Source organism: Hyaena hyaena, unplaced genomic scaffold (genome assembly GCF_003009895.1).
Source record: "Hyaena hyaena isolate Hyena2069 unplaced genomic scaffold, ASM300989v1 scaffold_0, whole genome shotgun sequence".
Taxonomy (NCBI): Eukaryota; Metazoa; Chordata; class Mammalia; order Carnivora; family Hyaenidae; genus Hyaena; species Hyaena hyaena.
The window spans coordinates 6,221,119-6,242,330 of record NW_024080632.1 but is presented as its reverse complement, the minus strand read 5'-3'; the positions used below and the strand labels follow the sequence as shown (position 1 = coordinate 6,242,330).

Below are 21,212 nucleotides of genomic sequence, written 5' to 3'. Positions count from 1 at the left end.
GTCCCCTTCCCCTCCCCCCCGTTAATTTTTAATGTTGTATTGTTTTCTAAAATACCACAGTTCCACAGAGACTAGAAAGAACCTAGAGATTCTTTCAAGGGTTTGGGTGGACTCTTTTCTAGTGGAAACGCCTGAGAGTGGGGGGAGAGGGTGGGGAAAATTCAAGTAAGTATCTGAGCGACTACTGCGAATTAGGCAGCAGAGGGCAGAAAGGTAAATAAGTGTGTCAAATGACGCATCAAAAGCCATGTGGAAATAAGTCACCTGAGAAACTAACCTGGTCTGTTTTCTGTACTTTCTCTTCTGCTTCCCTTGTCCAAACCTTATAAACATGAGGATTACATGAGCCCTTCTTGCTGTAAGGTGTAGATCATTTAAATGCCCTTATTTGTATTAAAGGCTGCCTCCTCCTGCCTGCGCTATCTGATGGCAGTTCAGAACCACCTTCTCAGTAACACTATTTTGATTAAACCCGATGAGAACGAGGACAGTGACAACTCCTTGCAGGGAGAGACATTGAAGGTACAGGTAAACACCAAGCTTTCTTCTAACGATGCTTTCTACCCAGTGTGTAAAGGGCAGCTCGACTGGCTAACTCTCTGTGTATTACGATGTCAGATTTCACCGTGTGGCTATATTGTTGTGAGAGGTAACACTGGGTCACTCATCTCATAGGTTTTTATGTCCTTGCACAGTGGTTACCATATTTGTGACACGCTCATAATGTATCTCCATGTGCTCCTGTCACTCTTCTTGTGCCTTGTTTATTTTCATCCTTTTTTAAAGGACTGTAAAAAGTACGGCGCTTACAAGTGATCTCATACACGTATGAAATCTACGTATATAGAGATAAAGTAACATTTGAAATAATTTGACATTGTGGCTGGTTTATTAGGTTCTCTCCATTCAAATAACTTTAAAAAGGTGATGACTTTCTCACAAACTTTATATTGAGTAATTTCTAAACCTACAGTTCATGTCATTCTCTGTAATTATTTTTAAGTTAGCTTCTGTGTAAACTCAATAATTTGTTCCCACATGGCAATTTATAGCAATCCAGAGATTTTTTTGTTTTTTTTTATAGCAGTGGTGGTTATAATTTTGACAGATGCTGGAGGCTGTTGTTGGCATTGTTCTTTAGAATTTCTTCTTTGTGCGAGAATTAGATCAATAAGAACTTGATTCTTCTTTGAAGTGTTGATTGAAACACACTGAAAAATTCACCAAGGAAGCGTAAAGATAAAAGCCATTATACTTCACCCTTTTCTTACTCCGGAACCCACACATACACTTGCTAGTTCTTGAGTTGATCTCACTGTATAATCAGTTTTTAAATAGGCAGAACTGCACGAATTAATCATTTAAATTGCCGGTCCTGTTTATTAACTCTTCTTACCTTAGTTTCCCAATCAGTGAAAAGGGACAGTAAGTTTCCCTTACAAGGTTCCGTGAGGCTCGGAGAGGAGGTGTGCTAGTAGCATGCGCTGTGCAGCCGCGGGGGGGGGGGGGGCACCCCCAGCACACGGTGGCTGATGGGATCCATGTGACTTACACCGTGGTTTAGCCTGTCAGTTCAGAATTCCTTTTCTCTTCGTGGTAAAAACATCTTAATAATTCCAAAAAAGGCCCCGGGAAAGTCCAACAATGGAAGCCAGTGTTTTCTCTTTGAGAGGCTAAATTCTGTAAATTCCTTAATTAATCCATGGAGAGAAATACTCTGGTGAAGGCAGAAGAGGCTGAGTTATCCAGTATCTCCAGGAAAAATTAAAAACCCAGATTTCACCTAAAAGATTAGGTTGGGTGTTTTTTCTTAATAGAAAATAACTGTAAGCTAAACACTTCTCTTGATTTTAACGAGTGCTTCTTGCCACACCATTTAGTATTTGTATGCCCACGAACTCTCTGATAGTTATTTTTAATGTCCGATAACCTGTAACTGCCTGCTACTTCAATTGAATTTTTAATGTGCCTGTTTTCAAGTGTAATGGTTTAAAACGTTAAGTAAAAAGGTCACTTGTGCTGTTTCAGAATGTGGTGTTTTGTCTCATTTTATTCACCGCCTATACACGCGCCCTTTACTGTTCTGTTTTTCTCTTTAGCTGTCCTCATACCGCCCAAGGCCGTCTTTCACCTGGAGTTTTTGGGCTGGCCACCGGGAGCTCTCTGGTGCTAGAGGCGGTGGGAGAAACGCCTTTTCTCCCAGGGACTCGGTGTGCTCCCCGTGAAATACTGCGTATTTCTGTCAGCACTCCAGACCTTAGCCTCCCAAATCAAATTGCTACTTGCCATCCTAGCGGAACTTCCTGCTTTGGGCTGATTCTGGCCACCTCATTATTTCATTTGGAAATGCATCATTAAATACATCATTTCATGTTGTCATTGTGAGTGTGTGTTCATCACGAAGCTTAAAAGTAATAACTGTGATGTTTTCTACCTAGGAGCTAAAGGTCAGTATTTTGGCTCTTGCCACCCAAATCCTGACGGGATGTGATGAAGTGCTGGAAATGCTACAGCAGGTCACAACTGTCCTCATAAATAGTGACCTCGCTGACCGTGAGCAGAGGTGAGGAGATGGCTCGTGAGCTCTGACCTGCCTTCGGGAAGCCGAATTTGCCTATGAAAGCAAAACCTCTTAGAACAGCAAACGTTCATTTAATATAGAGGGACTTTTGTGAGACTAGGTTGAAACGGCAACCGTTTTCAATGCCAAGTGCACTTGAACTCTTTAATGGTGCTTTTAGGTGAGACTGGCCACCAGCCATGGGGTGAGGGGGCCCCATGGCTGTGGTGCACAGCCTCCCCGCCAACCTTTGGGTCTGCCGCCGTCATCTCCCCCAGACTGGCCTTTCCTTCCGTCATCTAGCTCAGCAGCACGTGCCCTTGGTGTCCTCGTGAGACGTACGGTAGAGAGGCAGCGATGACCTAGCGATACAGAAGATTCACTGCTTTGCAAAAGAGGACACTCAATGTGTTAAGATTTTACTGTAATTTTACTTCAAGTAAAGGAGTGACCTCTCTAGAGGGTAATCTTCTCTTTCCCAGTAATAAAGCTCTCTCTCCATCCTCCCCATTAAAATCTCTGCGAACGGTTTGCTGTTACATCTGTGTGTGCTGATGATTTTAATGTTAGAGATGCTGATCCCAGAGGACCCCGCAGTGTCATTTTTCGTCTGGGAGCCCTGTCTGTCCCCATGTCCCTTGTTTCCTGCCCTCTCCCAGAGAGTAGGTGGCCACACTGGAACCGCATAACCCAGATAGGCACCGCACAGGGGGCTTGTTAAGTCCCGCAGGGCCCACTGCTGGGGCACGTGGTGTGGATCGGCCCCCAGGGAAGAGGGATAGTCCAAGCGTCTGGGAGACGGGGGTCTGTTTCTTGTCCCAACCCCAGTACCCTAAGTAGCCTCAGAGGATTTCTATAACCCACGGCTGTCTTCAGGAGAGTCTCATACCTTAGTTCTTCTGGCAGAAGATTGGGATATTAAGAATGGGAGTTTAGGTAATCATTTTGTAATCTATACATAAATAATGTTATACACCTTACATTTATACAGTGTGCTATCAATAAAATGAGAGTGTGTGATGTTCAAGACCAATGAAAAATCTGTGCTGTAGCCAGTTATTCTATCAGAGACTCCGTGCAGCCCGGCTACCTAAAGTTCCAGAGCCAAGGGCCCTTTGCCCGTGGTAACTACCCAGAGTAGCCGTATTTTAGAACCATTGATAAAGTGCGTTAGAGGTGCTGTGACCCGTACTGTGTAAACTTTTTCGGGAAAACCACAGGTTGATGGTGAAACCTCACACTAGGTTTCTCTTCCTCCCTCCCCCTCAGTGGTAGAAGGTGGGAGATTTGTGGAGCGAATTGCCAGAGCTAGAAGTGCTTAAGCAGTGCCAGGAAATGCGGTTTAAGAGACTTTGTCAGATGAGGAGGACAGTTGCTTCTTCATGTGATTAGGAGTTGTTTAAACCATGTGTTTCTTGAACTTTTTGTAGGTTAAAAGGCTTGGAACAAGTTACTAAGGCTACTATGCTTGGTCACCTTCTTCCAGTGTTACTGACTTCCCTGATGCATCCAAATTTACAGACTCTGACCATGGCCGATGCCCTGATGCCTCAGCTGGTCCAGCTGGTCCTCTATACCAGTCAGGTACGGTCCCCAGGGTGCCGAAGGGAGCTGCTCTTTGGCCCGCCCACCTCGCGTTGCGGCCGTGTGCATTTATCGAAGGCAGAGTAAACACAGCCGTGTCTTTCAGAAGCCAAGGGAAATAACCATGGAATGAACAAAAACATCATAAAAAGAACCGAAATATTAAGGGAAAACCTTTTGTTTGACTAAATTTACTTATGCGATCTTCTAGCAAGTGTTGATCGCTGGTCAGCTGTAAAAATGCTAATCTACAATGCTACTGAGATCCTACCATTATAGTCAGCCTCCTAAGGCCTTGCCGGCTATTGGTGACTGATAGAAATAAGTAATATTAGTGTCATGACAGCATTAAATAAAACGGTGTTAAGTGGTCTAAGTAGCAAAGCACTTCTTCGCAAAAGGAGGACAGACTAGGATTGTAAAAAGATGACTTGAGTGAGCATTCTAAATTTGGCTCTAGTACCATCCAGATAACTGACAGTAAGCACTTTAAGACATGATGATGGTTTTGTGTTTCAGACGGCTTTGCTGCTTAAAACCCAGTGTCCAGTTTTTGCCGAGGTGGGCTGTTCCCCATGTGGTGCATCAGACCAGAAGGGCAGGCTGTTCCCCGATCAGAGGTGAAAGATGCTGCTTCCTTGTTGGGACCCCTGCCTTGTTTTCTTCTGGTGAAAGCCTCGTTCTCCTTTTACGACACTGAATTCTAGCAAGGACTCTGTAACTGGAAAAAGAGACTTTAGGGTCAACATTTTACAGATAATTATAAATTTTTTTTTTAACGTTTTTATTTATTTCTGAGAGAGAGACAGCATGGGCAGGGGAGGGGCAGGGAGAGAGGGAGACACAGAATCTGAAACAGGCTCCAGGCTCTGAGCTAGCTGTCAGCACAGAGCCAGATGCGGGGCTCGAATCCACAAACCGTGAGATCATGACCTGAGCCGAAGTTGGATGCTCAACCAACTGAGCCACCCAGGCACCCCAATAATTATAGAATTGCTTTATAGGTTTATAGGATCAGATTAGAATAAATTCCCCACAGGTCAAGAGATTAAAGAGTGACAGATTCTTCTGTACCAATGACAGCGATGCAAAATACTATGACTTTGGGAAATAGTTTGACAGTTTCTCAAAAAGTTCAGTGTACACCTGCCACATGACCTAGCTATTTCCACATTGAGGTATTTACACAAGAAAAAGGAAAGCATAGCTTCTTACAAAGACTTGTATATGAAGGTTCATCACAGCCTTACTTAGAGTAGCCCAAAACAAGAAACAACCCAAATGTCTATCAACGGGGGAAGGGATAAATGAGCTGTAGAATTTTAGAGTATTCCTATGACGGGATCCTACTCAGCAATAAAAGGGAATGAATGGTTGATAACATGCAACAATAGGAATGAGTCTCAGAATCCTTCTGCTGAGCGAGAGAGGCCAGATCCCTCAAAAAGTACATGCTATATGATTCCCTATTTAGGAAACTCCAGAAGATGTAAACTCATTTCTAGTGATAGGAAGCAAAAAATGATTACCTGGATTACCAAGGGGTGGGGGGAGGAAACTTCACTAGTATATACTTATGTCCAAACTTAACAGGCTGTGCACTGTAAGTGTGGACAATTTATTACGTCAGTTATATATTATTAAAGCTGTCTTTAACAACACCAGTCAGAAAGGAACGACTTTGCGGGTTTCTCTGGAACAGCATGCTATCCAGTGGAGCTTGGCGTCGTGATGCAACTTTGCCCCTGTGCTGTCCTGGACCGTCAGCCATAACCACCTGCTGTTACTGATGACTTGTGGTGTGGCTCATGTGATCGAGAAGCTGAATCTTAAATCGTATTTAGTTCAGATTCTGTTTAAATGGCCACATTTGACTAAGTGGCCATCACATTGCTAGTGCAGAGCTGAAAGAAGTGTTAATTTCACAACAGCCAAGTGTAGGCTTTAGGAGTTTGTATCCTGCAACCTTGGGCTGCGAAGCCCTTGAGAGTTTAACTACAGTAGACAAGAGGACTTTGAAGGCATTTTTCTTTAGCAAAACTTACAGTAAAAAACAGTCATGTAGACTCATGGAGTTTTCAACAGTTGACCTTTAGATATCAACAAAAGGAACCTCGATAGGACACTAATCCTGTGGGATTTGGAAAGTGACCGATCTTAAGGGTCCTTGATAGCATCCCCCCTTCCCCCCCGAGTAACTTGAAGTGAGAGCTGGTGAGGTCCTTTCCTGGGTATGAATTGGGCTTTCCTCCTTGAAAAGAGAGGGGAAAATGGAACTATGTTGGCAGCAACAATAAGAAAAGAGCCTTAGGAGTTTTTACAGGGCTCCTGATTGCCGCTGAGACCTAGTATTTAAAAGCCACGAGGTTGTCAGACTGCATGATGTGGAAAAGTAAAGTGAAATTACTTAGCTTTTTGTATTTTACCATGTGTATCTCATCTTTTCCCTCTCCTCGCTGCTAAACGAAATCACTTTCTCTTTGTCTGGTTTTAGGATGCTGGAAGAGAAGGAAGAGCCAGGCTTTCTCACTGGTTTAAAGATTCCCGCTCCCTGGGCTGCCGGAAAGACTGTGGAAACCGTCCACCCTGTCAGAGACAACTATAAATTTAAAGAAACTGTCCACATCCCAGGAGCTCGCTGCTTGTACCTTAGATTTGATAGCAGATGCTCTTCACAATATGACTATGACAAAGTAAGCAAGACTGGCTTAGTGTTGGTTCCCATGCCAATAGGCTGATTTCCTAGATGCTTCTTATTTTTCTTTGCTCCTAGTCACCATCCTTGACTTACTTCTGTCCACAGATGTCTCTTTGGAGAACTTTAAGATATGCCTTGAAGGGTAGTAGTTGGGGAAATAAAGAACCAGCATGTCTGTGTTCTAAGAACAGTGTTTTCATGACATGTTGAAAGGGCACTTTTGTAAGCTTTTCAAGTTTAGATCCGAGAGTCAAAGGAAGTTTTCCTTTTCTTATAGTTTACCTGCTGCCTTCCTCTGGTGCTTGGAATTCCTGTAGACAGGTGATATGCATTTGTCTAGAAAGGTCTTACTGCCTGATTCTGGGGCTTCTCATGTAGTCTTTGGGAGAAGGTGGCCTTTTGGAAGAGTTTCAGATGTGCTAGGATCAGTTTTATTTTTATTTAAATTATTTGTTCTTTGTTGTCAGTACCTCAGGGCCTACGTAGATTTTGAGGAAGAGTAGTTTCCAACATAGTGGCTTAATAATTTTAAGTGAAAGGAAACATTTGAGGGGTTGAAATGTTTTCTTCTGTTTATGTTGTTGCACTGCAAACCATCATATTGAACTTCTGAGGAAAGATGAATGTGACTGAGGCATGTAACCTTATAAAAGAAGGATTACCTACTAGCTTTGTACATACGTGGGAGTATTTTTTATGTAGTTTTATGTAGATTGTTAGCTCCTCTGTGAGCTGTGTTAGGGTAAGAGGTCTTAAATCCTGCCAGGGGAGATTTTTAGGATAAAAATAAAGGACTTCTTAACTGTATGTATTCTGAGATGGTGAGAAAATCACTGAGAAAATGATAGAGTCCCCTTGCCCCTTACTTTTTAGGATAGCGAAAACTGTCAGGTGTCCAGAGGGGCTAAAGAGTCACCTCCACAACTCAGTTTAGCTGGAGGCAAGAGAATTTACAAAATGGTCTTTCATGGGCCTTTCAAAAAATAAATCTTTTGCCATCGGCCTGCCCCACTTCATAGCTCCTGACACCAGCTACTCCCATTTCCTAGATTTGAGTGATAGGACTTTTGAAAATAGAAATGGAGAGGTTGCCGTATCAGTGTCATTTCGTTTCTCCGTTAAAAACCAGTAATTTGCATCTTCTGACATATGCTAACCGACACCTGCAGTAGACATTACTGTGTTAAACGTGGAGGCGCAGGGAGGCTTCCTACACAGATAAAAGGAAGATTTATTTTTCCAGTGGTCCCTGGTTGGTATCAGCAAAAGGTCCAAAAGGATAAGAAAACACAACATGACAAGTGTCAAGGGCTAAAAATGTAGCTTCTAGATCCAAACTGAGCTCTCCTGTGCCGTCAGAGGTGGTCAGAGTGCACGTTAGAAGACGGGAGTTGGTATTTACAGAAACCAGAGCCGATTCTTCCAGTGAAAGGATTTGAATGTCAAATGATCCCTAAATATTTCTCCTGCATATTAGAAAGTTGGTTAATAGGATATAAATTGACTACCCTTTATTGAAGAAAAGTATTGATACGTGAAAACTGACCCAAGGAGTAGCAGCCCCCTTTCTGGCCTAAATTTGTGTCGTTTTCTTTTTACACCATTAAGCAACATTCAAAGGATGTATGGCTTATTTTCAATTTGTTGCGTTTTTAAAAAGCCTCATTCATTGAGTTTTTGGGTTTTGTGGGGGTTTTTTGTCTTTATTGGAGGGGCCTTTATTTTGTTATGTGAGATACAGGCGTCTTTCCATCTGTATTTGCTCACTTTATTAATTTGGGGGAGGACTTATGGGGGCAAACTGTACCAGTTATTAACGAGCCATCCGTCATTACTTAGCATTAAAATAACTACTTAAAAAATATGTCTAATAGCGGAGTAGATCTATGTTAACGTGAGGTCCTCGGGCAGTTAAATCATGGTAATATCTGCTGCATCCAAACTAGTATCAGTTGTACCTAAAAACTCAGGGAATATTAGTTCTATTATTTTGACATCAGTGCCTGGGTATGAATGTATTTTTAAACAAACCCTTTTTTGCAGCCTTTTTATTTGTAGATGTTGTTTTTGTTTTTCTTTTACAGTCTAACAGTCTATTTTCTGTTTTGAAGTTGGTGATATATGCGGGGCCTAACACAAACAGTAGGAAGGTTGCTGAGTATGGAGGCAACACACTGGGATATGGCAGCCGTAGTGTCTTAGGAACTGGCTGGCCCAAAGACTTGGTGAAGGTATGGTATCCAGTCAGATTCGCTTCCTAGAAAAGAAAAATGAACTCCCATTCCTTCCAGGCCCGAGTAGTAACTCTAACTCTATAAAAAAAAAAAAAACAAAAAAAAACTGGTCTGTGGGTGCTTCTGTTGAGCTGGACCCATCTTGCCGGGTCTGTAAATCACTGCTTCGTTCAGAATGAGCCTCCGTGTAGGGCATGGTCGGACCCGTGGCGGCTCCAGAGCTGGCATCCCCTCCCCAGGCTACTCCAGGGACTGAGGGGCTCCCGCCTGTTCCTTCCCTGCCCGTTAGAAGGACTGCCACTTCTTTCAGCTTGCTTCTCCCCACCCTTCTGTGACGGGCACTATAGAACCACAGGGCCGATGCAGTTTAAAAATGTGGAATCTGTGTTTTCGAATGAATTTGGGCCTTTGGAGCCACAGTAGTGATCCGTTCTCAGACTGATGAGATTTCAGCCATGCTTTTTGTAATTGGGGCCCTGGAACTACCACAGGTCCACCTAGACTGTGAATGTGACTGGAAATGCCCGCTACAACCTGAAAGCCCCTCCAGAGTCTGTTCCGGAAGCCTTTATCTCCCGTGCATTACGTACCCTCTTTAATTCAGCCGTAGACAGCCAGTTATGTCCAGGGGTACAGTCTGGATGCATCCAAATCCGCATCGGCACAACACTTTTAATCGTTCTCTCACTTCCTACGTTTTGTTAACTACTCGTGGTGGTGGTTCTGCAGTACAGAGCGAGGTCTTGCAGCACTGTGTTCTTCAAGATCTGGGCCGTTTGCCTGCCTTCCCGGCACAAGTGAGGTGGTGGAGGAGGGGGGAGGGCAGAAAGAATAGAAGTCTGAGGAATTTACTGAAACTTACGCTCAAGATTTAATCTGTACTTTGATCCTGTGATTGGGCGATGGTGGCCCATTTCCCAGATGCCTCGTCCCCAGACCTACCTGGTCAGGAGAGAGCCCTGGAAGGCTGGTGTGCAGAGGAGAGGGGATGGAGTTTGAGTCAAACAAGCGATTGAGAAAAGGAGTGAATTATTGCTGTGGCCCTTTTGAAAGTAAATCTCTGAAATTCATTGCTCTCTTGAAAATCATGTGCCTTTTTATTTAAAGTGTATTTTCCCCCCCCTTAAATTTTAAGGTGGAAGGAGATACAGTCACCTTCTCCTTTGAAATGAGAAGTGGCCGTGAACACAACACTCCCGATAAAGCTATGTGGGGCTTTGCTTGCACAGTTCGCGCTCAGGTACTGGAATCTCACCACCGCTGTGGGCATAATGTACTTCCTCCTGTGTGCCTTGCTTACAGACATCATATTTGCCCCAGAGACAGGGCAAAATATGAGCTACTCTTTCATCCATCTCTTCCATTTGGCAGTAGTAGACTGCTTGCATAAGTAGTAGTTTTGTGGAATAGAACTAGCTGTGACCTAAAACGCATTCAGTAGCACAGAAAGAACCCACTGCTAGGGGCTCCATCTTCAAAGCCTGGAGAGGTACTCTGCCTCCAGCATCTTTCCGTAGGGCAACGAAGACTCGAGCACCTAATAGAAGTAAGCACTGGGATTCCGGGTTTTGAGAGTGGTAGGATCAGATTTTTATTCTCAAAGGCTCTTCTTGCTAGGCTAGGTCTGTCTCTGCTTAATTATGTATGTTATACTCTGTATATGATCTATTGAACCCCTGTATGTGGGTTCAGTCTACTCCTTTTAGTGCTAAATAGTTACTTCCTCTCAGGAATCTATGTAAATTCTTTTTCCCACCTGGAAAAAACGAGAGAATGGTAGGAGTTCTTCTAACCCCTCAAATTGCTTGATTTGTAAAACCAATTTTACTGTTGGTTTATTTTTGAGAGACAGAGACACAGGGCATGAGCAGAAGAGGGGAACAGAGAGAGGGAAACACAGGATCTGAAGCAGGCTCCAGGCTTCCAGCTGTCAGCCCAGAGCCCGATGTAGGGCTCGAACTCATGAACCATGAGATCATGACCTGAGTCAAAGTCGGACCCTCAACCGACTGAGCCACCCAGGCGCCCTTGTAAAACCCATTTTAGACTTGGAGATTGCTTAAGTTTAACCAAGCTGACACACTCCAGGGCAGAAGTACCGGCTAGAATGGAAGCTCCGTGAGGGCAGGAATCTTTGTTCTCTGCTGTATCTCAAGGGCCTAGAACAATGACTGGTACACAGTAGGTACTCACATATTTGTTGAATGAATTCAGTATAAGGATTGACAACATCTTGGTTCAAGCATAGGATGGCAGTGACCAAACGAAATAGTGATTTATACCCGGATAGGCACAGCAGAGAGAAATCGACCCAAAGAATCTTGCATGCGATTTGTGCTGTCTGTAATATGGAGTCTTATCAGCTCTTCTCTCTCCAGAATTGTGCTCAGCCTTCACTCTGTGGTCATTCCCCTGTGCCACCATCTTTCCGCTCATGGTGCTGGGTGCTGTGCCTGTGTCCCATAGCGATAATACCTGACGCTGCTCTGTGAGCCCCTGCAGTTGGGGACCGTGCAGCGCGGTGCACACAGGTGGAAGCGCTCCGCCCTGCATGCTGACCCGTGTGGTTTGCCCCTGTCTGCATTGTAGGAGTCTTCCGAGGATGTGTCTGGAGGCCTGCCCTTTCTGGTGGACCTGGCTCTAGGTCTGTCCGTGTTAGCTTGCTCCATGTTGAGAATCCTGTACAACGGACCCGAAATTACCAAAGAAGAAGAAGCCTGTCAGGAACTATTGCGGTCCAAACTTTTACAGAGGTAAAAAGCTCAGACGGGGCTAGTTTTGCTCACAGAGGAAAAGGAACTTCTGTGGCAAACTGCTTTTAGTCTGTTTCCCCGCTCATTGTGCACACTGCCTGGCAATCCCACGAGTGTCATTGTCGTTAAGAAAGGAGATGGAAATCACACCACAGTGCCTCTGGCCCTTACTGTACTAAATTTGAAATTGCAGCCTTGAACTGCAGAAGCTTTTCTCCAACCCAAATATTGTATAATTAAATTAAAGGATCCCCAAAAGGATGAGTAGATGAGGGAAAAAGCAAACTTATCAAAATGTTTATTCTAGAATCTAGGTGCTGGGTATGTGGGCGGTAACCATGTGTGATGCTTTTAACCTTGCTACATATATTTAAAAGTTTTCATGAAGAAATGTTGGGGAGAAGGTAAATCCCAAAGGCGTGGTTTCATGGAATGCTCATTTTTCCTCAGCCTCTGAGAAGGTCTGGTGAATACTCGGCATATAATGTGATCCTGCAGATGTTTGGTGCGTTCACAGACTTTAAGTAGCTCTTTCCAGAAGGAAGAGGAAGTGAAGACTCTCTTTTCTGTCTGTTCAGGTGCCAGTGGCAGGTGGAGGCCAATGGCGTGATCTCCCCTGCCCTTACTCCAAGCCCGTCTCCGCTGCCCCTGACCATCGAGGAAGACCGGGAATTCACCTACCCCTCTGACGTTCTCGTGCCTCCTGTGGGAAACTACTTTGACCTGCCCCGGATCAGGCTGCCTCCGGGAATCATGATAAAGCTCAGGGAAATCTCTGGGCGTGCTAGACCTCAATTCAGACCGAGTATAAAGTATGTTGCTCAATAGTGTTCTCTTTTTCCCACTGGAATAAAGCCGTTTAGACCATGGAAGGGGGATAAATTTCTTCTCGTAGTCTAGCAAATGAGCCTTTAATTTTGTGTTTACTTATGCATGCTAAGCAAGTCCTCTGGGGGGTAGCCCCAGGGGGTGTTCCAGGTCCTCTGGTCTCAAGGAATGGGCCTCCAGCCAGCACCGCCTGAGCACTGGTTAGTTCCGGGCCCCATCTCGCACCTAGTGGGTCAGAACCTCTGAGGATGGGGCCCAGCAAGCGATGTGTTGACAAGTTTCCCATAGGACTCTGAGGCATGCAAAGGTTTGGCAAGTTCTAGGTTTTTCCACGGTGGTTTGACTGTCTACTCTTAGTCCTCAACTTGGGTTTCCTTAGTCTAGAGAGATGGTGAGAGGTCTTTAATCTAGAAGATGAAGTTGTGAAGTTGCAAATGTCTTTTGTAGTATTCTCGCCTCAGGTCTGTTTGGTGGCCTCTGCCCTGTCTTCTGAGGCACGATTGCCTATTTCAGGGAGAAGAATTTTAAGAAGAGTTGAAATTTAAAAAGAAAAAGACAGAAGTGCCATTCATTTTCAGCCCAGCATCCATACATATAAAATACCACAAGCCGTAGTACAGTGTAAATGGTGCTGAAGATCTATTTTATTCTTAGACCTTTTCCAGCTTTAATATGATTCCAGCTCAAAATATACAAATTATAGAAAATGAAGTCTCTTTAGTTTTGATTTTCACTTTATCAGCTGATGTCAGTTTTGTCAGCTAAACGTTAAATTATTGCCAACCTGATACGGAAGCCATCATAATGGTCATGCCTCTTTATTGTAATAAAGAAGGTGTGGTGAGTATTTAATACATTTAATCAAAGCTTACATCCTCCAACCTATTGAATACAGGATTGGTCATTTGAGAGCATGGCATACACTTGACTCGTTTCCTTTGTAATCACAGAGAAGTAATTCAGCCCGACGTGATGGAGGAAATGGTGGTCTCCTGTGTTATTAAGCACTTGAACTTGGTTGATGCACTGCAGTCCCTAATAAATTTCCAGTATCAAGAAGAACATGCTGAGGAATATGACTTACTGTGTAAAATTATGGGTGAGACCTTTAAGAAACTCAATGCCATGGAGAGACAGTTGCAGGTAAGTGAAGGTCAAAGCCTTTAGATTTCTCCTACAACTGTTGGAAATAATTTCTTTCCTGGAAATGTAATGAAGTTTAAAAAAACTTTTTTTTTTAATGTTTATTTTTGAGAGAGAGACCGAGGACAGGCGTAGGAGGGGTAGAAAGCAAGGGAGATACAGAATCTCAAGCAGGCTCCAGGCTGTCAGCACAGAACCGCAGTGGTGCTCGAACCCATGAACTATGAGATCATGACCCGAGCTGAAATAGGACGCTTAACCGACTAACCCACCCAGGTGCCCCTGTAATGAAGTTTTTAAAAGTGACCTGAGGGGCACATGGGTGGCTCGGTTAAGCATCCCAGTCTTATTCTCCCTCTCAGGTCTTGCTCTCAGGGCTGTGAGTTCAGGCACCGCATTGGACTCCATGCTGGGCTTGAAACCTACTTGAAAAAAAAAAAGTGACCTGAAGTTTTGAAACATTAGGACTAAAATTTCCAAATTTGCTGATTGCACTTGTTTTTGTTTTGCACCTATTCTCACATTGTTTTACTTTTTAATGTACCTATCAGAGTGTTGCAGAATTAGAGCAGAAATGGCAAAGTGAGGTTGAGGACGCCATGCAGGGGAAGCTGGAGAACAGCATGCCCTTCTTCTATGATTACCATTTTAACGAGGTGAGCAAGCTGTTAAGATCGATCACTGGGGCATTGGTATTTACAGTGCAAACGTATATATGTTGTGGAAACCAAACAATGTTATTTAAGATACTGTGCACACCAAAATGTACCCGTTCTTTGACAAAGATTAAATAAAGTTGATTAGATCAACATATCAATGGTACAAGTAATAAATTATTCATTAGGCTGTTTTTACCTGATGAATCGTTTTATCCGGAAGTTACCAGCATTATCAAATTTTGCTTCCAAGCCTTAAAAAACAAAAGGTAGTTATAAGCACTGGAGAAGTCCCCAGCAGTAGTCCATGCCATTTGTAATCATTAAAATATGAAATAATTTACGTAGAAATGTGCTCTGGCATAGAAATATGGACCAGAGGTGGTTGGTTCCCCCGCCCCCTGAAATTCTCTGTTCCTTTTAACATGAACAGTAAAACTCAGTTTTTGTAGATCCTGCCTACCATCTTTTCTTGATTTTTCCTTCTTTAGAACAAAATGAAAGAACTAGAACTTTTGTGTTCAATGAAGGAAGTCTCCTTTGATGGAAATGATCTTGAAAACATGGTCCTATCACTGAGGTTAGTGGTGTTAATAACTACATAAAGCTGATTTACTATCATGATGCTTAAACTGTGACAACGTAGTCTCTTAGATCTTTAAAAAAAAAAATCTTGTGCATTCACTAAATATTGGAGTTGGAACTCAGTTTGTAAACATGGAAATTTTGAGTTTAGCCTTCAGAAGTTAGCATAGGAGCATCTGGGACTGTGCAAAGGGAACTGGTGTGCTGATGGTGCTGCTTCTCTCAGGGAATGGGGGAAGGGAAGCTCTGTTTATCAGCTTTCATTTGCTGGTTTCCCCCTATCTTCTCGTATCCTTTTAATTAAGAAACTTGGGTTTTGGTGAAGCTGAGAACGACTAAATGCACATCAGCCTTTCTTTCTAGGGAGAAGTTCCTGCAGGAAGTGAATTCTCTTATTCAGAAGCCCTCACACCCACTGGCTAAAACGAAGACATTAGTGAAGAGTTTGATGAACCGAGCCGAGCTGCTGTTGCATGTCACCATCGCGGCCCAGTCCGGCCTCACGAGAAGCATCTCGGGGACCCCTGCGGAAACACCGGGTACAAAGCCAGCCCTGCGCGGGCTCTCTGCACTAGCCCGTTTGTTAAAGCACAAAACAAAACTACACGTCAGCTACTTAAAGAGAAATCACTCTTGCGTTCTTGTAGGAAGGAGAAAAAGAAATTTCAACATTTTTTTTTATCCTACCCTTTACTTTTTCGTGGAATTCATGTGGGGATTTGTGAGTCCACCTGAGCATCAGGTGTGCCTCCTCACCTGCCTTATTCAGTGTTTCTTGGGAGCATCTTGGGAGCCCAGTGACATGTATTTTTATAATCTAGTGTTCCTTACTTTTAGTTTTTGGCTTGTCGTTTTCACAGTTATGTGCATAATTAGTCAACATTATGAATCTTGTAATGCATCATATTTTCCTCTTAAAGCCGAGTTTGTGCTGTACCTTTAGTAATTAGGTGGAAACTTCTAACGTTGTTAGAATTGGTTTCACTCTATTTTTCCTAGTCACATTTTAATTGTTAGCCCGAAAGGACATTTCTCAGGAAAATCAATGAGTCTTCTTCCTTAAGTCTGATCCCTAACATTGGATCCACCCCACAATGACAAGTGTTAATTCTTACCTTGGAGGAATAAAGATGAGACTCTGTGTTATCTAACGTGATGGGCCATGCCAAGCAAGCAAACTTGTTTTCATCCCAGCGGATTGTCCAGGGCTCCCCTCACATGGGAGAGAAGTCAGGGTGACTCAGGTTTCAGACCCCCTAGTGAAAGGGTACTCTTCGCTGAGAATACCCAGGGAAGTGTGCCCGAGTGTACAGTATGAACATGTACCAAGATGGTCTGCTGACCATGCCCCAGGTCACGTTGAGCTGTAGTTAATTAAAGGTCCTATAAAAAGACAACCACTCAGTAAGGCTGACAGTGCTTTCTAAGAGGCTCACTCCGTCGAGATCATGAACCAGCAGTTTGCTGAGCAATAACATCTTCAAAAACTTATTTTTTAGAGAGAGAAGGGCAGAGAGAGAGGGAGACAGAATCTGCAGTAGGACTGGACTATCAGCACAGAGCCCAGGTGGGGCTTGAACTCATGAACCATGAGGTCATGACCTGAGCTGAAGTCAGACACGTAACCAACTCTGAGCCACCCAGGTGCCCCTACCCATTCTTAAGACTGATTCAAAATAACCTTGACTTTTTTTTTTTCCTTAGGTGATCTTTATATGTAGTGTTGTCATCTTCCATTAAATATTCTTGTATAATACAACTAGTTTCCTGGATAGAGTTAAGGAGTATATCTTCTAGGAAGAGCCGGTCAGATTCTAGCTCAAGTGTGATATTGACTCACACCAACTATGATCAAAGTCACGGTACCACCAAATATCAGTAAATCAGCTGAATAAATCTAGGATTAAAGGAGGAACAAAGGCTGTCTCTGGGGGGGAAAAAAGGATTTGAATTTATTTCAATTAAGTTTTTTCTAGAAATTACTATCTGTGTCCTCTCTGGCTTATAGAATGCTTATATGAAGGTGAACATTGAGAGTTTATGAAATTAAATTAATCTTTCAGCCTCTTTTTGAAACCCAGTTTAATAAAAAAAAAAAAAGATTCTAGTTTTTCACACTAAAATAATTTTTAACCCTAATACCTAGGTTTTATTTTTTTTATGTTCATTTCTGAGAGACAGACAGAGGATGAGTGGGAGAGGGGCAGAGAGCAAGGAAGACAGAATCCCAAGCAGGCTCCAGGCTCCGAGCTGTCAGCAAAGAGCCTAATGTGGGGCCCGAACTCACAAACCAGGAGATCAGGACCTGAGGCAAAGCTAGACACTCAAACGACTGAACCACCCAGGGCTCCCCGCTAATATCTAGATTTTAAAGAATGGGCCTAAAAGTCACCAGTGTGCTCTGCTGGCTGTACTGGAAACTCCTGGAGAACTCTGAAGTCTCCTAGAAAGCAGAGTATCTTTCTTAGACTGCTAGCGTCGCTGTTGTTGCTGTCCTTACAAATCGGATAGCAGGTGTGCCAACATTTTTATTGCTTTCTGTTCCAGCTTGTAAATCAGCTTCAGAAACAAAGGTGATATCTCACGCTGTGCGGCAGCCGGTTTTTCTTCGCAGCATGTCGGCTCCTTCTGACCTGGAAATGATTGGTAATGAAGATTTGGAATTTACTCGAGCAAATCAGAGGTAAATGACTAATGGCCAAGGTTGGATTCCCACATGCAGCCTACTATATCCATCAAAACACACTCCCTGAGTTTCTGGTTTTGTGATCTAGCGCTGTTTCGCTTTCCCATAGGCGGCGCCACGTGACCAGCCACCGCAGCAGCTCCTTCACACTCCTGCAGTCACTGGCCATCGAGGACAGCAGGGACAAGCCCACCTACAGTGTCCTGCTGGGGCAGCTCTTTGCTTTCATCGGCACCAACCCTGACCAAGCTGTATGTTCCATTTTGCTGACCACAAAGGAATCGCACCTAATGGCATGGGGACTTGTGACAGTCAGCCAGAGTCAGGTGGACTTCCTTCTCCTGCGTTTCAGGTGTCCAGCAGCAGCTTTCTTTTGGCGGCACAGACGAGGTGGCGGAGGGGCAACACTCGCAAGCAGGCCCTGGTGCACATGCGGGAATTGCTGACAGCGGCCGTGCGCGTTGGGGGTGTGACGCACCTCGTGGGTCCAGTGACTATGGTCCTTCAGGGAGGACCCAGGTTAGTTGTTTCTATTAGTTGATTCCATCCTGTCTAGGGTGTGCAAGAGGCATTTCAAAGACTATTCGTGAGGCCATATTGTAGACAGGGTATTTGCTAATGTTTTCCCCAAAACAATATTTTTATTTTTATAAAAGTGTTTCATAATTTTTTAACAACTTCAGCATATGAAACAGTAGAAGTCTCTCTGTCCCCCTTCTTCTGAATTCTATCCTGTTCACTAAGAGCTTGTATCAACTGCACACACACAAATGGCTCTTTCTCCTTGTACACAGAAATATTTACGTGTATGATTTTTTCCCCCTTAATTTAGATTATATTATACTGCAATATAACACTGGCATGAGAATTGTTTTGCTCATGTATCTTGGATATATCTCCTTTCATGTCATTACTTAAAGATCTGCTTTATAATTTAAAAAATTTTTTAATATTTATTTTTGAAAGAGATTGAGAGAGAGAACGAACGTGAGTGGGGGAGGGGCAGAAAGAGAGGTAGGTACAGAATCCAAAGCAGGCTCCAGGCTCTGAGCTATCCGCAAAGAGCCCGATATGGGGCTTGAACTCACAAGCCATAAAATCATGACCTGAGCCAAAGTTGGAGGCTAACCAACTGAGCCACCCAAGTGCCCCAACTTCATAGTTTCTTTTTAAAGTTTGTTTTGAGAGAGAGAGCGCACGCACCTGCATGCATGGGGAAGGGCAGAAAGAGAGAGAAAGAGAATCCCAAACAGGCTCTGCACTGTCTGTGCAGAATCCGACATGGGGCTCGGCTCGATCCCACAAACTGTGAGATCATGCATGATATGAGCTAAAATCCAGAGTTGGATGCTTAACTGACTGAGCCACCCAGACGCCCTGCTGTATAGTTTTTAAGAACTTCGTGGACCTCTGTGTATGGATAACTATGTCTTATTTAACTCGGTGGACACGTGGTTCATTTTCTCTTACTCTCCTTCATTTTTTCCTGCTTTGTTTTATTTTTGCATTAATAGCAGTGACATAGTCAACATCCTTACACCTAATTATTGTGTACATTTGTGCCTATTTTTACTGGATCAATTTCTTTAAAAAATTTTTTTTAATGTTTATGTTTTAGAGAGCAAGTGTGTGCACCAGTGGGGGAGGGGCAGAGAGAGAGACACAGAATTCAAAGCAGGCTCCAGGCTATGAGCTGTCAGCACAGAGCCCAATGGAGGCTCGACCTCATGAACCTCGAGATCATGATCTGAGCCACCCAGACACCCCTTTACTGGATATATTTCTAAAAATCTAGCTGTAGATACGAACTTAGAAGATTTTGTAACTTATTTGTGAGGAGTTTTATCATAGTGTTCCCTACTGGGCTTCAAAGATCTTCAGAGAGGACTAGAAAAGGCATTTGTCCATAGGTCCTAGAGTAGATGCTTGGGACTTCTTGTGTCTCCTGACAGCTCTTTGTAGAATTCTGGCCAATAAGCAGAGGGAAGTGGCTGGAGGAAAACGTATTAGCTAGCAAGAGCTCACATAAATATCTTGAGAAATTTCTTTGTCGATGAGGAGAGGCCAAGTTATTCTTTGGAACCAAACCCACCCAAATCTCCATGTTTACAAAACAAAACTTCAGGTCTTGCGTACGCCCAGCCAGGTGCACCCCAGCCCATGATAATCCCAGAGAGCCTGGTAGAGGAGGCAGCCACCGTCTCGGAAGCCGTCAGTCCCCTTGTCAGAGCTCTGGCTCGTTGGCCAGCCTAGTCCTGGGCTCACCCAACCAGAGGGGAGCCAGAAGGCACAGTGAGTTGCACTGGCCACCCCAGCTTACTTCCAGAATAACTTCTCCACTACCCTGTCAGCATTATTCCTTTTTCCCTTCAGTTGTTAATGTCATAGGTCAAATGTTTGAAAAAAATGCAGAAAATCCCAAAGTGTAAAGTAAAATCACCTATAAATCCAGCATCTTAAGATAAAACCCGTTAACATTCTAGTGTATTTGTTCTGTCTTTATTCTGACCATAGATCCCTCCTGTAATGTTTCTAGTGGCTGTGTAGCCACTGCATCGTGTTCCTGAACCTTTATGAAGGCTCAATCCCTATTTTTCAACCTTAGGTTTTATTTATTTTTTTCTATCATAAACAATATTCTATGGCATATCTTTGTGGATGAATCTGGATAGTTCCAGATTGATTGTTGTAGAATCTCCCCCAGGTTGTGTTTTTACACTGAGGAAGTCTTAGAATCAATTGGATTCTCATACTTTGCTAATAATCACAGTGTGAACTTGAAAAGGACATTCAGCTAATCTATTTAGGCCTCGATTTTCTCATTAGTACAATTGCATTTACAGAATTCAGTGCTGCATGGGATACTGCAGACAGGTTTCAAATGGTTTCACTATTAAATATGTTTCGGAAATGTTGGGTACCATTCTCTTGCTCTTGAATTATTGTGGACCTTAACCGTGTAAGGCTCTGAGTAGTCCTATAGCAGGAAGTCCTTCTTGACATGACTTAGGCTGGGATTCCCCAGTCTTTTCTAGAATATGGGCATTGTCTTTGAGACAACTTAAGTAATGCTGCCCAGTAGTCTTCGTGGTCCTGCAGAATCTGGGAAACACTGGTGATCTCCAAGATCCCTTCAGTTCTGGATTCATTTAGACACTTTTGGATTTCTCAGGAGAATGCTCCTGCTGTTATGTTCATGGTCACTTGCCATGGCTCAAGAAGCTTGCACTCTGGTTCTGTTTCATAGAATTGAAGAACTAACCTGTGGTGGGATGGTCGAGCAGGTCCAGGAAGCCTTTGGCGAGACCATGACCTCTGTCGTGTCTCTGTGTGCCCGTTACCCCATCGCATGTGCAAATAGCATCGGACTCTTGTGTACCATACCTTATACCAGGTAAGCAAGGCAATGCTTTTTATTGTGGGTAAATTACATTGCAGTGTAGTTGCTTAAATAAAACTATTTCAAATTTTTTTTCACTTCGGTT

At 43.5% G+C, this 21,212-nt stretch overlaps 1 protein-coding gene across 3 annotated transcripts in view; it reads left to right on the top strand.

Moving 5' to 3' along the window:
- The window catches only part of HECTD4 (HECT domain E3 ubiquitin protein ligase 4), a 190,406-nt gene that overhangs the window by 103,955 nt on the left and 65,239 nt on the right, over positions 1-21,212 (top strand). The window contains exons 17-33 of one of the 3 annotated variants that reach the window (XM_039229794.1): positions 400-522; positions 2,439-2,563; positions 3,991-4,144; positions 4,664-4,764; positions 6,639-6,837; positions 8,954-9,073; positions 10,212-10,316; positions 11,666-11,829; positions 12,408-12,641; positions 13,608-13,800; positions 14,352-14,456; positions 14,948-15,036; positions 15,405-15,580; positions 17,589-17,724; positions 17,837-17,978; positions 18,080-18,246; positions 20,975-21,121. In XM_039229794.1, the coding sequence (XP_039085725.1) occupies positions 400-522; positions 2,439-2,563; positions 3,991-4,144; positions 4,664-4,764; positions 6,639-6,837; positions 8,954-9,073; positions 10,212-10,316; positions 11,666-11,829; positions 12,408-12,641; positions 13,608-13,800; positions 14,352-14,456; positions 14,948-15,036; positions 15,405-15,580; positions 17,589-17,724; positions 17,837-17,978; positions 18,080-18,246; positions 20,975-21,121 (2,480 nt within the window). Of the gene's footprint in view, positions 1-399; positions 529-2,438; positions 2,564-3,990; positions 4,145-4,663; positions 4,765-6,638; positions 6,838-8,926; positions 9,074-10,211; positions 10,317-11,665; positions 11,830-12,407; positions 12,642-13,607; positions 13,801-14,351; positions 14,457-14,947; positions 15,037-15,404; positions 15,581-17,588; positions 17,725-17,836; positions 17,979-18,079; positions 18,247-20,974; positions 21,122-21,212 lie in introns of all 3 variants that reach the window. The other 2 variants (XM_039229724.1, XM_039229639.1) reach the window with 2 other exon arrangements.